The 14,307-nt window shown below is 48.1% G+C and overlaps 1 protein-coding gene across 1 annotated transcript in view; it reads left to right on the top strand.

The window, feature by feature from the left end:
* Positions 1-14,307, top strand: part of TNR (tenascin R) — a gene marked incomplete at both ends in the record, with an annotated part of 84,682 nt that overhangs the window by 26,916 nt on the left and 43,459 nt on the right. The window contains 2 exons of the mRNA XM_080699179.1: positions 725-910; positions 14,040-14,129. Of these exons, the coding sequence (XP_080555305.1) occupies positions 725-910; positions 14,040-14,129 (276 nt within the window). The remainder of the gene's footprint in view (positions 1-724; positions 911-14,039; positions 14,130-14,307) is intronic.

Consider the following 14,307-nt stretch of genomic DNA (forward strand, 5'->3'; position numbering starts at 1 on the left):
ACGAAGGTATGACTACCTTCAAAACTGTCGTGTGTGAGGAGGGGTGGGGCGGGCGGGACTGAAGGGAAACACGCCAAGACCTGAGCGCGTGTTCTCATGACTCTGTATCCTCACTAGAATGTAGAGATACGGTGCACCAATAAAAATGTTAAAATAATTGAGATTGCTCTATTCTCCTTGAATGACTTGGGGGTTGCCCCTGGCTTTCTCCTGCTGTGGTTTCCTCTGCTTTGCTTTTTGTTTTTGTTTTTTGAGGGAATGGAGAGTACTGGTTTGGAATCCCGGGGCATTCTATCTCCAAGCTACACTCCCAGACCTTTCGTAATGTTTTATTTTGAAACACAGTCTTTCTGAGTTGCAGAGGGTTTCACTAAGTTGCTGAGGCTGGCCTCCAACCTGCAATCCTTCTGCCTCAGCCTCCCAAGTACTGGGGTTACAGGCATGTGCACCATGCCTGGATTCCTTTGCTTTGTTTTTAATCTTGTGATATTCGCGGGCTCCTTTTCAGGTTTTTAGACCACCACTAAATGGTGAGGGGGACAGCATAAACCGCATTGATGTCTAGCTCCCAAGTAAAGCCCTCTGGCCTGTCCAAGGGCACGCTCGCTGGAACGTGAGGCAGAGGGTCAGGAGATAAGGGCTCCCACCCCAAGAGTTCAAATTCAAGATGCACTGCAAACGTACAGGACCATGTGTGATGTTGGTGACATTTGTCTACTTCTAGAGATTGATGCCCCCAAGAATCTGCGAGTTGGTTCCCGCACTGCAACCAGCCTTGACTTGGAGTGGGATAACAGTGAGGCGGAGGTCCAGGAGTACAAGGTCGTGTACAGCACCCTGGCTGGAGAGCAGTACCATGAGGTCCTGGTCCCCAAGGGCATTGGTCCAACCACCAGGACCACCCTCCCAGGTGAGCCTTAGCTCTAGGGGGCATGATGGTTGCTGAGCCTCCATGCACCAGCTCATGCACCCCACATCCAACCCATAGCAGAGCCTATTGATGTAATCTGTTAAGTACTTACCAAATATGTCAACTGATCCCCACTGGACTGCCAGCGCCTGGTCTACACTCCTCCTCTTTCCTTAGTCACTGCAATAACCTCCACGCATTGTCTTCAGCTCTCTCTCTTATCCAGAGCCCATCAAAATAGGGTAATTATTCCAAAGCACATGTCTGATTACATCATCTCTTTGTGCATACATCCCGGGACTTCCTACTGCTCTGAGGATAAATCTACACTGTTATCACAGCCTGCCGGGCCCCGCGGGCTTCCCCAGCGCCCTCCCACCCCTGGTGCTCTGGGAGCTCTGGGTCGGCGGGCCCGCTTCCTTCAGCTCCTCCAGCACACCTTCCCTCCCGCCCCAGGCCCTGTTCTCTCCACTCAGCTCACACCAGCTCCCCTTTCAGCTCCCAGTCCAAGTCACTTCACAAGAAGCCTCTCAGGTTCCCAGGAGAGGACGACCATTCCGTCCAACAGCCTCATCTCGCATCTGCCTCTCAGCATGCCCAAGTTATCCTCTGACATGCGTGGGTGTGATTACCTAAATAAAATTACATGTCATAATATCATTAGCAGGTGTGGGGGTGCACACCTGTAATCCCAGTACTTGGGAGGCTGAGACAGGAGGATCGCAAGTTCAAGGACTGCTTCAGCAAGAAGTGAGACTCTCATCAACCTAGTGAGACCCTATATCAAAATAAAACATAAAATAGGGCTGGGAAGTATAGCTCAGAAGTAGAATGCTCCTGAATTCAATAGTCAGTACCTAATAATAATAATATTAGAAGAGATTAATGTCCCCAAGAATCATGAATCGTGTGTGTGTGTGTGAGTGTGTGTGTGTGTGTGTGTGTGTGTGTGTGTGTTACTGGGGATTAAACTCAGAAACATTTTACCTCAGATCTATACCCCCAGCCCAATTTTATTTTTTGTTTGGAAACAGGGTCTCACTAAGTTGTTGAGGCTGGTCTTGAACCTGCAATCCTCCTGTCTCAGCCTCCCAAGCTCGGGGATTGCAAGCATGCACCGTCATGCCCAGCTTAAGAAGCATATTATAGGATTGTTGGTTTGGGGCCAGCCTCAGCTACAACTTAGTGAGACAAGACCCTGTTTCAAAATAATAATAAAAAAATAGGTCTAGGGGTATATCTCAGAGGTAGAATGCCCTTGGGTTCAATCCCTAGTACTGAAGAGGAAAAAAAAAAGAATCATGGCAAATAATGATAATAGATCTGAAACTCCATGAAAGCTGGGCTGCACGGGTTTTGCTCATCACTAAATCCCCAGGTCCCAGTGCAGTGTCTAGCACATACTAGGTCCTAGATCAGTACTTCCTGAGTGAATGAATGTATGAAAGAAATTGCAAAAGTTTTCTACTGGAGCATAGACTGCAAGCTGTCAGTGATAAAGTGAAAACCTGGTCATGCCTTATATATGCTCCAAAAAACGCTGGGGTTTATTCTAGAGGACCATGGGGAGCCACTGAGGGATTTTAAATAAGGCGACATTACTAGTTGTCTACAGAGGAGGTCAAGAGCAGACTGTTGCTACAGTCAAAGGAGAGAGGATGGTTTTCTAGACTAAGTACTAAGCCACCACCATGCCTGCCTCCTGGGCCTGAGGACGTGGGACCCGTCAGTGCTCCTCTTGGGCCCTTTGGTAGCACACCCACCCTACCCAGGACAGCTTGCCCAGGACCCAAGAGAGCTACTACAAATGCAGGGCCGGGGTTTAGCTATAGGAGATGCTGTGCAGAGTGGTCGTGGCCAGGCACTGCCCATGTACTCGCAGGCACTTCATTTAGCTGTGCCTTGGCTTCCTGCAGAAGCATTTGCCATCTTCCTAGAAGAGGGGTACACAGCAAAGAGTGCATACAGTAAGCAAGGGCGGCTAAGCAAAGCTGTTTTCCTCCTGAGCTACAGTCCCAGACCTCCTCGCCAAATGAAGCTAGTTAAAGCAAATATAATAAATGCCTTCTCCAGACAGACGCACTCCTGAAAATACAGCGAGGAGATGGGGAGATATGCTGACCAAGCAGGTTTGCAAGAGTGAATTAGACACAGAAAGGACAGAGCAGCTGGCGCAAGGGCCTCGCAGAGCGCAGGAGACATTCACAAAATGTAAGCTACACCGAAATAACTGAATGCTACAGCCCATCTCCGCCTACAGCCGCGGGCTGATTTGGCAATTAGCAGTTTTGCAAAAATGATAGCTAGTTGTTTGAATGCAGGCTATGCTATAAAATCATGAGAGATAATGGAGAGCCCAGTCACATCTTAGTTATTATTTCTCTCTCCCGGGAAAATGAGATGATTCTGCATTTATTGATCATCCGTCTTATTTCCAAGCACTTTCACATAGTTAGAGCTTATTTAATCATCATGAAAACCTCATGAGATAAGAATTGGCATCCCCACTCTGTGGATGAGGAAACTGAGGCCAGAGAGTCTGGAAGCTCGCCCAAGTTCACCGAGCTAGCAAGGATTCAAAGCCAGTTCCTGAGTCCCAGGCTCCAGGCTCTGCTTCCATAGCTGCTTCTTTCTAATAGAGAAGTAAAAGGGGCCGTCCAAATTTAAATGGTAGCACACACTTGTAATCCCAGCATTCAGGAGGCTGAGAAAGGAGGATCATGGTTCACAGACAGCCTCAGCTACTTAGTGAGGCCCTTTGCAACTCAGTGAGGCCCTGTTTCAAAATAAAGAATAAAAAATAGGGCTGGGTGTGTAGCTCAGAGGTAGAATGCCTCTGGGTTCCAGCCCCAGTACCGTAAATACATACATACATACATACATACATACATACACCAAAAACTACAAGGGATGGGAAAAGTTTTGCTCAATAGTAGACTTAGGTTAGTATTTTGTGCTAGAGTTAGGCTTATGAATAAATCACACACACACACACACACACACACACACACACACATCACATAATTATCCCAGGACACTCACACTGCTAGGGAGATTTACAAACACAAGTAACTTTATAGGATTAAAGGAGGAGTTATAGGAATGTAAGGAAATCAAGTAAAGTATGTATGCACAGGCTGAGATGCTAGTTACAAAGATTGTCCACACTTGCTGCCCACAGTCTCTAGAGGAAAAAAAAGAAAGAGCCATGAAGGAGAGAAGGAGAAAAAAAAGAAGTTTGATCCCAGCTTTAAGCACTCTGTAGGGTCCAAGTGGGGCCTGTGTAAGACCCCTTATATGCCAGTCTGGTTTAAAAGCTCTGCCCTGTGCAGCTGACCTGAGCCCTGCCTTTGGACTTGTGTTCAGGCCCACTGCCTCCTGTGCAATCTGGGCCAACAACAGCCACTCTCAACCTCTATTTCTTCATCTGGAAAGAATAGAGTGATAGCACTTACTTCCCAGTGTCATAGTGAGGCTTTAAAGAGGTTTCGTGCTTGTTATCGTTTGGATTGGAATGTCCCCCAAGTGCTCATGTGTTGGAAACATATCCCTAAGGCAACAATAATCAGAGGTGAAATAACTGAATCAGGGCTCTGTACCCATCAGTGGATAAACCCACTCAAGAATTGGTCATTTGAATGAATTTACTGGGCAGTAACTTAGGCAGGTAGGGTGTAGCTGAGGAGGCAGGTCACTGAGTGTGGCCTTGGGGACTGTATCTGTCCCTGGTCGCTTTCTGTTGCTCTCTGCTTCTGAATGCCATTGGGTTGAGCTCAGCTTCCTTCCACCACACCATGACAACATTTTGGTCACAGCAACAAGAAAAACGAATCAAAACAGTGTTTAAGGATCTCAAGATAGTGCTGTTAACACAGCAGAAGTCTCAGTAAGCTCAAGATGATGGTGATGAAGAAAGGCTACTGAGGTCCATGAACTCATGGATGGGCTAGGATGACTTCCTTCCATGAGCATGGTGCTGCATGCAGCATGGACATGTGCTTCCTAAGGGATGCATGAGGACCAAATGCACAGGCATCACCGGGAGATGTTAGTGCCTTCTTCCCCATACCTGCTGAGTCGGACCACCTCTCTGTGCAGTTATCGAGCAGCCAATCAGAAGATTCACCAATAGAGCTTATGATGCTCAGGCCTTGAAGATCTCTATAGACCTGGTTGCAGAACCCCACATCGTCACAGCACCTTCATGGGTGAGAAGCACTCACATAAATCATAGTGTGTAATGTCACACACAGCATCATGGGTATGTATCCTTGGGCAAATCCCCCAAATCTCCTCCTGAAGGGCATGCTGACCCCATGGGGTTCTGAGGAGTGGATGAAAGGATGCACACCACCCTGTGCACCCCTGCCCCTGAATTAGGAGCCTGGCACACACTGAGCATACAACACCCTTTGGGTTTGTTATTGTTCTTGTTCTCATTCATCTCCACACAACTCAGACCCGGATCCACAGCAGCCTGCCCTTCCTTTGCACAAATTCAGGCCCCTTTTATTCCCACAGTAATCTCAATTCTTGAAGACCAGTGGCACCTGCACTTACTATTCCTTGTAGAAGCCTTTGTCTCCAAGGCCACCATCAGCCAGCCCCTTTGCCATAGAATGCAGGTCTCGCTGACCCTGGGGCTCTGAGTCATCAGTGGGCTGCAGCAGCACCCCGTGCCCATCCCCCTGTGTGATCCTTGTCTTCTGCAACACAAAGTCCAGGCTGGGCCAAAAACACAAGACGTTTTCCTCCAGGATAATGTGTAGAAAATGCCCAAAGAATTCCCCCTGAAAATAAGTTTGTTTCTGAACAACAAACTCAGTGTCTGCAATTTATTTTCTCCCTGCTCTGTGGCTTCTATGTCCTTAGTGAGAGGTCTTCTAAAAGCTCAGCCTCTTCATCCAGATGGTATCCGCTTGGCCTGTGCACCTTACCTGGATTTCCAGTGGGGTCCCTGAGAGCTGAAAACCTACAGGACCCCCGGGTTAGAACCTGGCACCAGGCAACAAGGACCTGCAATATCCTCTGCTTTCTGAGTAGCAACAGAAAACAACCAGCCACGTGGAAGAGTCCTAGGGGGAAGGAAAGAAGGAGCAAGGGGAGGAGAGAGATTCTGGCTCCCTGCCTGGACAAAGTGTAAACACTACTCCAGCTACTGTGTCTGAGGTGACACCTCATCTGACATCAGAACAGCACCTGTGGCCACGTTTTAGCAAGAGAGAAGAGAGGTACCGTCTCCTCCAAAAGTCCCTCATGGAGCGAGGTCACACCTCAAACCAGAAAACAAAGCAAAGGAGCTTGTCTGTCCAGTGCCTCCTGAGGCATGTCCGGCCAGCCGCCTCTATCTGTGGTCAGCAAGCTACCAATCAGACACCCCCCCAAGAGTCTGTGACACCCAGGTCCTGATGATTCCTACAGACATCATGATACAACATAGGACTACAAGAACATGAAGATTTGGGTGACCACACATGACACACAGTCACACACATGTGCTCATACATCATGTACACATACACACACATAACACATACCTGCTGTCTCAAGCACCTCCTAGTCAGGTTATATGATTGGCCAACTTTGAGACCTCTGGTGGCTGGCTGGGGATGGGATGGGGGCCACCTACCAATCCCTGGATATTCTCCTAAGGCCATGAGGCCATGTAGCAGAGAGAAGGTGGGATCTTTAAGGCACACAGACAGGCCTGCTTGCCACCAAAGGATTCTCCATGAAGAATCCTGGGACTCCAGGAATCTAGCCGGTAACTTGGCTCTGACCAAGGTGCCTGATGTCCAGTTCACTGGGAGTGAGTCCTCTGACGGCCAGCACACACAGGACCTCGGGGTTCTAGGGACTTCTGAGGAAGAGGGGTCTGGACTCTGGGCCTGGGGCCAGGGCCAGACTGTGTCAGCATCCATTGGGTGAGGTCACAGTGACCCCAAGTGGCCGCTCTGGTAAGGCACCATGTAAGCTCAATGTCACTTTTTGGGGTTCGGGTCAGGAAGGTGGGGAGTGGGCTGCACAGGCCCAAGCACAAAGGAGAAGAAGGGCTGGGGTTTCCTCACACCCCACAAAGTTGGGACACAAGGGCATGTTGTAGGCAGCTTTCTTATCCCTGGGACAGGAAAATACCTGATAAAACAACCTACAGGAGGAAGAGTTTATTGGGGTCATGGGTTCAGATGTTCTCAAAGGTTTCAGCCCCTCGGGCAGCCTTCCAGGAAGAAAACCTGGTGGTAGCAGCAGGGCCCAGAGACAGGGCAAGGGCAGAGGCATGGAGCTCTCACACCACAGTGGCCTAAAGAAGAGAAAAGGAGAGGGACCCACGGCACATATCGTCCCCAAGACAACAGTCCCACGGCCCGCCTCCTCCAGCTCTGAACCTGGCTGCACTGGGGCATGCTTTCACACATGAGCTTTTGGGGGACATATTAATTCCCAACCGTAGAAGGGTGTCTCTCCTTTTTTGTGTTAAAAGCTTGGGGAAATGGGAAGGAAGAGAAAAGTGGGGGAGCAGTGGGGATGTCTTAGTTCTGCTTTGTCTTCTTTAACAGGGAGCATTTATTCACAGAAAGACCCAGCAGTGGCTGGTCCTACAGAACCAGGGCCCCTGAGCTGGGCTCCTCATTACCTTCACTGGAAATAGCAAAGTTCATCTGAGAAGCCCCTGAGGATTGTTTTTTCTGTTTAAACATGGGGTTAAAGTCAGGATGGAGTTAAAAGCTTCTCTTGATGTGTGGACATCATCCACACCCCAAAAAGCAGTGGGGTGCCCTCAGAAGTTTGACTTATCCAGGGAACCCCAAAGAAGTACCGTATTGTCCCAGAAGATGAGGATGGGGAACCTGGGAACTTAGCTCTTCACTTAACCAAAAAGTAGATCGCTGCCCATCTGGTGTGTTTTCAGGGGTGCTCAGATCTCTGTCTCCAAATATCTCTCCATCTGTGAAACCTCTGGTATTCAAACTCCACCAGTAGGTGGAAATTCCCCTATGGTGGGGCTTCTCAGTGGATCCTGGTTTTCATTAATACTTTTGCGAGATCTGCCTTGGCACCTGTTGCTCCCTCTGCCCAAGACGCCCTTCCACAGTCAGATGTGTGTGGATCCTTCAAGACTCAGTCCAGACATCCTCTCTTGGAAGTCTTCCATTACCTTCCCCAGCCACCAATGCCACCACGCTGCTTCTGTGCTTTGTATGAGTTTTCATCATGCTGCATAATTAAAAAAAAAAAGAAGAAATAGATCCTTTGGCCCAAAGACATAAGGGAGTAAGAAGGAGACTGACATCAAAGTAGCAATGGTCATATCAAACATAAAAGCTAAGAACTGAGAAATCAGCCACTAGCCCCTGGGGGCAGGGTCCTCAGTTTCTCCCACTCTGTGAAGGTGGGTTTCCAGTACCCTTGAGCCAACCCAGTCCCTAATCCCCAGTTGGGTGGACTTGGGCCTCACAAATACTGGGCTCAAGGGTGTGAAGATGGAAAGGGCCCGTGTTTCTTCATGTACACCTGAACCCAACAGAGCCTGCAGGTGCCAGGCAGCTTCTCTGCACCATGGATTTTGCTGGGTAAGAGGCAGCAGAGAGTGCTCCCTGGGCCTGCGCTCCCCATCATGTGCCCCCTAGCAGCAATGAGGGTGAAGAACAGCTCTTCTACACAGAAGGGCACTCTGCCCTCACTGCAACACTGGTCCTTGCAGAGCAGGAGAGAATGCCCTCTCCAGCCCATGGCTCTCCAAGCCCAGCTGCCGATTACTGCTTGCCCCGCCCCTCTGACCAGCAGAGAAGTCCATATTTCCTCCCCTCTACCTTCCCTCACCTCAGCTAGCTTTTAGGGTCCAGGTCAAGTTCATCTTCAGACTACTCTCTCTCTCCTGCTGACCCCATGCCCTCCAGAGCAACTCTAATCACAAGTCACTCTCAAGTTGCAATTCACTCAGGCTAGTCCCCACTGCCAACCTGTAAGGCTCTTCAGGACCAGAAAGCACAGGCATGTGAGTTCCAAGCTTAGCTTTATCCTTTATTAGCTGTGTGGCTTTGGGCAAGAAATGGACTTTTCTCAGCATGCAGTGTGTGTGTGTGTGTGTGTGTGTGTGTGTGTGTGTGTGTGTGTGTGTTACTGGGGATGGAACCCAGGGGCATTCTACCTCCAAGCTATACCCACTGCCCTATTTTTATTCTTTATTTTGAAACAGGGTCTCACTGAGTTGCACAGAGCCTCATTCAGTAGCTGAGGCTGTTTGCAAACCCGGATCCTCCTGTCTCAGCCTCCCAAGTGCTGAGATGACAAATGTGCGCCACCACACCCCAGCTTCTCGGCCTGTATTTGCCTCCGAGAAGCACTGTCCCAGCAGGGCTGTGGGGGAATTAAATGACATAACATGTATGATCTCTAACAAGCTGCAATTCGAACTGTGTTCTTTATCGTCAGGCACTCAAAAATTGTCCTTTTGCCAGACTTGGTGGCACACACCCGTAATCCTAGTACTTGGGAGGCTGAGACAGAAGGATCACAGGTTTGAAGCCAGCCTCAGCTACTTAGCAAAGCCCTTGGCAGCTTAATGAGTCATATTTCAAAATAAAAAATAAAATAGAGCTGGGGTAGCCCAGAGGTAAGATGCTCCTGAGTTCAATCCCCAGCACCCCTCTCCAAAAAAATTCTCTTTTATTTTTTATCTCTTTTCTTCCTCCTTATTCTTCTAAATTATCTGTTGTGTATAGCTCAGCATTTGGCTTATTACAAGGTGCTTAATCAATTATTAATTCACTTTTCAGTACAGGTCCTCTCGATTCCCAAAAGGGCATGGGTGACATCTGTCAACGCACTGATATCCCCAGCACAGAGACCTGGGCCTAACACAAAGAAAGCCCTCAATGACGTTTGTGGAGTGAATGCATTGTGTCCTTGAGGGGTTTGGGGAAGAACGAGTGCACTGTGAATGAGTCAAGAATAGCGTCAAGCACCAAGCTGAACAAAGGAGTTTCTATAAGGGATGGAGTATGGCGGTTTCCTATGGGACAAATTTTCCAAGCTTTTGTTAAGAAAAGGAAGAGCGCTATTTATATGCTACCACTTTCAGCAGTCAGGTGGGAAGGTAGAAGGAACATTGATAGTGAGCTATAGGGGTTTTAGAAGTAAAAATTCCCTGGGAGACCTCAGAGTGCTGCGGATGGAGAAGGATACCCAGTCTGCCTCAGACACGTATTTTCTTTTCTAGCAGAACTTCATTTTATCTGCTAAAAGAAGCAACAACTCACTCGTAGCACAGGAAGAAAGCTGCTGAAAATCAAAGGAAACCACCAGGCACCCACCTATAAGCGAGTCCCACATCCCCAGCCCCTAGACGGAAAGCTCCAGAAGAGAGTGCTTTAAATTCTGTTCTGCCGTTATTATTTTTTTTTAGGAGAGGTTGGTTCTGCAGTAAATTATTGAACATTTCATTTAAGGTTCATAAATAAGAAAGTCGGATGAAAACGTTACATGTTAGATCCGCTTGGCAACATATAATTTCTCTCTTACTCCCTCGATCTGACACCCTTCATCCACGTTGGAGAATTTCTGCTTCATTATAGGCAATTGAAGGTCTCAATCGGTTGCCTGAGAAAAGTCATTTACGTCCCAAAGGTAATCTAATTCCTCCAACCCGGGACTCACAGAACATATTGATGGAGGTAAATATGTGCTTTGAAGGGACGCACCCCACCCAGGGTGACTCCTCATGACACCCAACTTCCTGAACCTTTAGCTTTCCTCAGAGACAACAGGCTAAGCCCCAGCAACCCAACGATGACGAGTTACCCACAACCAACCTGTGCCTGCCTGGGCACTTTTTGTAACTAGTAAGACCACCCACATCAAAGGACTCAAAATCCTACAGCCGATCTCTGGGTTAGATAATAATAAGAATGGTGACTATCATTATAGGCCAAGTGCTATATTTTATTTTCTTCTGTGTGTGTGTGGTACTAGAGATAGAACCCAGGGGCATTCTACCTGTGAGCTACAGCCCCAGTCTTATTTTTTTTTTTAAACACGGTCTCACTAAGTTGTAGAGGGCCTCACTAAGTTGCTGAGACTAGCCACCTACCTGCAAGCCTCCTGTCTCGACCTCCCAGGTACTGGGATTCCAAGCCAGCTCCAAGTGCAATATTTTAAACATCTCAATTCAAATCCATTAATCCTCACAGTGACCCTCTGAGATAGAATGTGTTATTCCCATTCAGTGGTGGCAGAGGCATCAAAGTGCCTGGCAATCAACATTATACATGTGGACAGTGGCAGAGCCAGTATGTAATATGGACTATGTCAGACTTCAAAGTCTCTCAGACTTCAAGCTTTATCTCCACTACAAGGGCTGACACTTGAGAGAAAGAAAGAACTGAGGTTTGGAGAGGGAGGGAGCTAGTGATGCCAGCCCAGTCAGGACTCGGGACTTCATTCCTTCAAAGGAGAGTGGCCAGTGAGACTGGGCAGACTCGACCACACTCGCTCAGATGTATCTATAGTGTGACAAGTCAAGAGTGTGGGGAGCCCCTGGGTCCCACACATCAGTCCCCCTGGCCAATCAATTTCTTAATGGAAGGGTGTGCAAAGCTTCTCCTATCAAATTTGCATATCCTCAGGAACATCTATGAAGCTACAGCTGCCCTGGGGACCAGGTGAGCCTGGGGCTCAGGAAAGCCTTCCCAGTCCTCCTCAATACCCTGAAATCTGAGGCCAGAAGTCTAGGGGTCGAAGTGTCTAACCAGCCACAAACTTCCCCTGTGCCTGGCTTTCTCTCTATGAAAAGATTGCATGCCAAATGGAAGATTGTTCTCTCGAAAATTCACATCCACCCTGAACCTGCCGGTGTGACCTTATTTGGAAATATGGTCTTTGGAAATATGACCTAAGGTCATGCAGGACGAGTGCAGACCCTACGTGCAATGTGACCGGTGTTCTCATGAGAAGAGAAGACACTGACGCCCGGAGAGCACATCGCAGGACCCAGGCAGAGGCGCGGCACACCGGCACCCTGCAGGGAGAGGCCAGGAAGAGTGCTCCCGGGCCTTCAGAGGGAGCATGGCCCTGCGTCACTCTTTAACCTGCAGGACTGTTAGAGAATAAATGTCTGCATGCAGTGTTAAGACATTGCTTGCAGTAATTTATAACAAGAGCCACTGAAAACTCAGACAGAGGAAAGACTTCCCCCTCCACCTTCCCTTTAAGGAGGTGGTCAGACTCCAAAATATATTCAATTCTGAGATGTACAAGCATTGTATAAATGCAGGGTGGTGTCATAATAATCTATGGTTCTGGGCCCACACAAGGCTCCTGAAAAATTCTACCACAAAGGCCCTGAGTGACCACTGAAGCCCCCAGGGGTGGATTTGCTTTTGTTGCATTTGTTTTATGCAATCCCGGTTTAATAGATGAGGATGAGTCTGATGCCCGCTGTAGCAGACCAATTAATGGTTCCCAGAGATGTCCATATCCTAATCCAATCCCTAGCACTTGTGACTCGTCACCTTCTGTGGCAAAAGGAGCTTTGTGGTGTGGTTATACTAAAGATCTTGAGATGAGGAATTATCCTGTACTATCCAGGTGGGCCCAGTGTGATCACAGGGGACCTTGTAGGATGGATACGGGGGAGCTCAGAGTCAGAGTAGATGTGACAAATGGAAACCAAGGTCAGAGCGAGAAAGATGTGATGATGCTAAGCTGTTGGCTTTGAATAGTGGTTAAGGAACCATGAACCACAGCTGCAGGCAGCCTCGACATGCTGAAAAAGGAAATGAAAAGGTTTCTCCGCAGAGCCCCCAGCAGGAATGGAGTCCTGATGAACCATTTTAGACTTCAGGCCTCCTGGACTAGATCAGAAGTCTGCATTGTTGTAAGGCACTCAATCAATTGTGGCAATGTGTCACAGCATCAAGAAGTGAATACACCAACCACACCAGTCACACCAGTGAGTGCGAAAGAAGAGGGAAGGGAGAGACCCCAGAGGATCCTGGATATTTGGGGAGCCCTTCAGTGATTTTTTTGTAATGAACCCCAGAAGGGTTTCCTGAGAGAAGTGTGCCTTTTTATAGTTGGGCATTTCCCCAGCCTCCTGGAAGTCACTCGAAATAGGATCCATGGCTCTAAGTCCTCTGGGCCTGAGTTGCAGACCTTGGAAGGATGCCCACGTGGCTTCTGAATGCCACTGCATTAAATGCCTGACAGCCCTGTGTTCAGAGAGAAAGTCCACGTTCAGCTGCTCTAGAAAGGGCACAGGAGTTCTCATATGACCTTGGTTCTATCTATCAAAAGGGCAGTACAAGTACTTGAGAGGCTGAGACAGGAGGATTAAAGGTGTGAAGCTGGCCTCAGCAACTTAGGTACTATTTCAAAATAAAAAATAAATTAGAGCGGGGCGTGGTGGTGCACGCTTATAATCCCCGCACTTGGGAGGTGGAGACAGGAGTATAGCAGGTTCAAAGCCAGCCTCACTGGCTTAAGAGACCCTTTTCCAAATTTAAAAAGTATTTTAAAATAGGTCTGGGAGTGTAGCCTGGAGGCAGAAGGGTTTCCAGGAACCCCAGTACCCCAGCCTCTTCCTAAATAAATAAATAAATAAATAAATAATTGGGCTGAGGGCATCGCTCAGGGATAGAATTTCCCTGGTTCCAATTCCTCATACCAAAATTAAAACAAACAACAACAAAAAAAATCATGCAGTTCTCATCTACAAGGTTGAAGAAATGTTTTAAGGGTTCGTGTTCACACTACCCCTGTCAATTACTCCTCCAGTTTACAATTTAGCAAGAAACCCCTTTACTGGTTCTAGCCAACCTGAGACTCTAAGTGCACAGGGAGACCTCCCACAGGTGACCACACTCTGAAGGTCACTGACAAGGGCAGCCTCGCTGCCTTCCTAGACCAGGAGCAAGAAGGAGGCAATGCTCACAGGTTCATCTTACCAGCTGAGTATGGATTTCCTAAGTCAAAAAATTGAAAATTCCTAACAGGTAAAATTAGAAGCAGACACAGGAGCACTAAGCATAAGATCTGAAGAGGAGTCTGAGGTCATCTTCCCTCTTTTCAGCCTTCCCTACCTTGACATACACATATTAATGGTTTTTTTTTTTTCTGTATCTACCAATAGATCTGGTGCCTGGCACTGAGTATGGGGTTGGAATATCTGCTGTCATGAACTCACAACAAAGCGTGCCGGCCACCATGAATGCCAGGACTGGTGAGTGTGAAGATGTAGCCTGTAGGCCTGAGATGTCTAGATCAACCTGTAAGCCCAAGATGTCTAGATCAACCTGTAAGCCTGAGATGCCTAGATCAACCTGTATGCCTGAGATGCCTAGATCAACCTGTAAGCCTGAGATGCCTAGATCAACCTGAAAGCCTGAGATGTCTGGGTC

The sequence above is a fragment of the Muscardinus avellanarius genome (genome assembly GCF_963383645.1).
Source record: "Muscardinus avellanarius genome assembly, chromosome: 7".
NCBI classification, from domain to species: Eukaryota; Metazoa; Chordata; class Mammalia; order Rodentia; family Gliridae; genus Muscardinus; species Muscardinus avellanarius.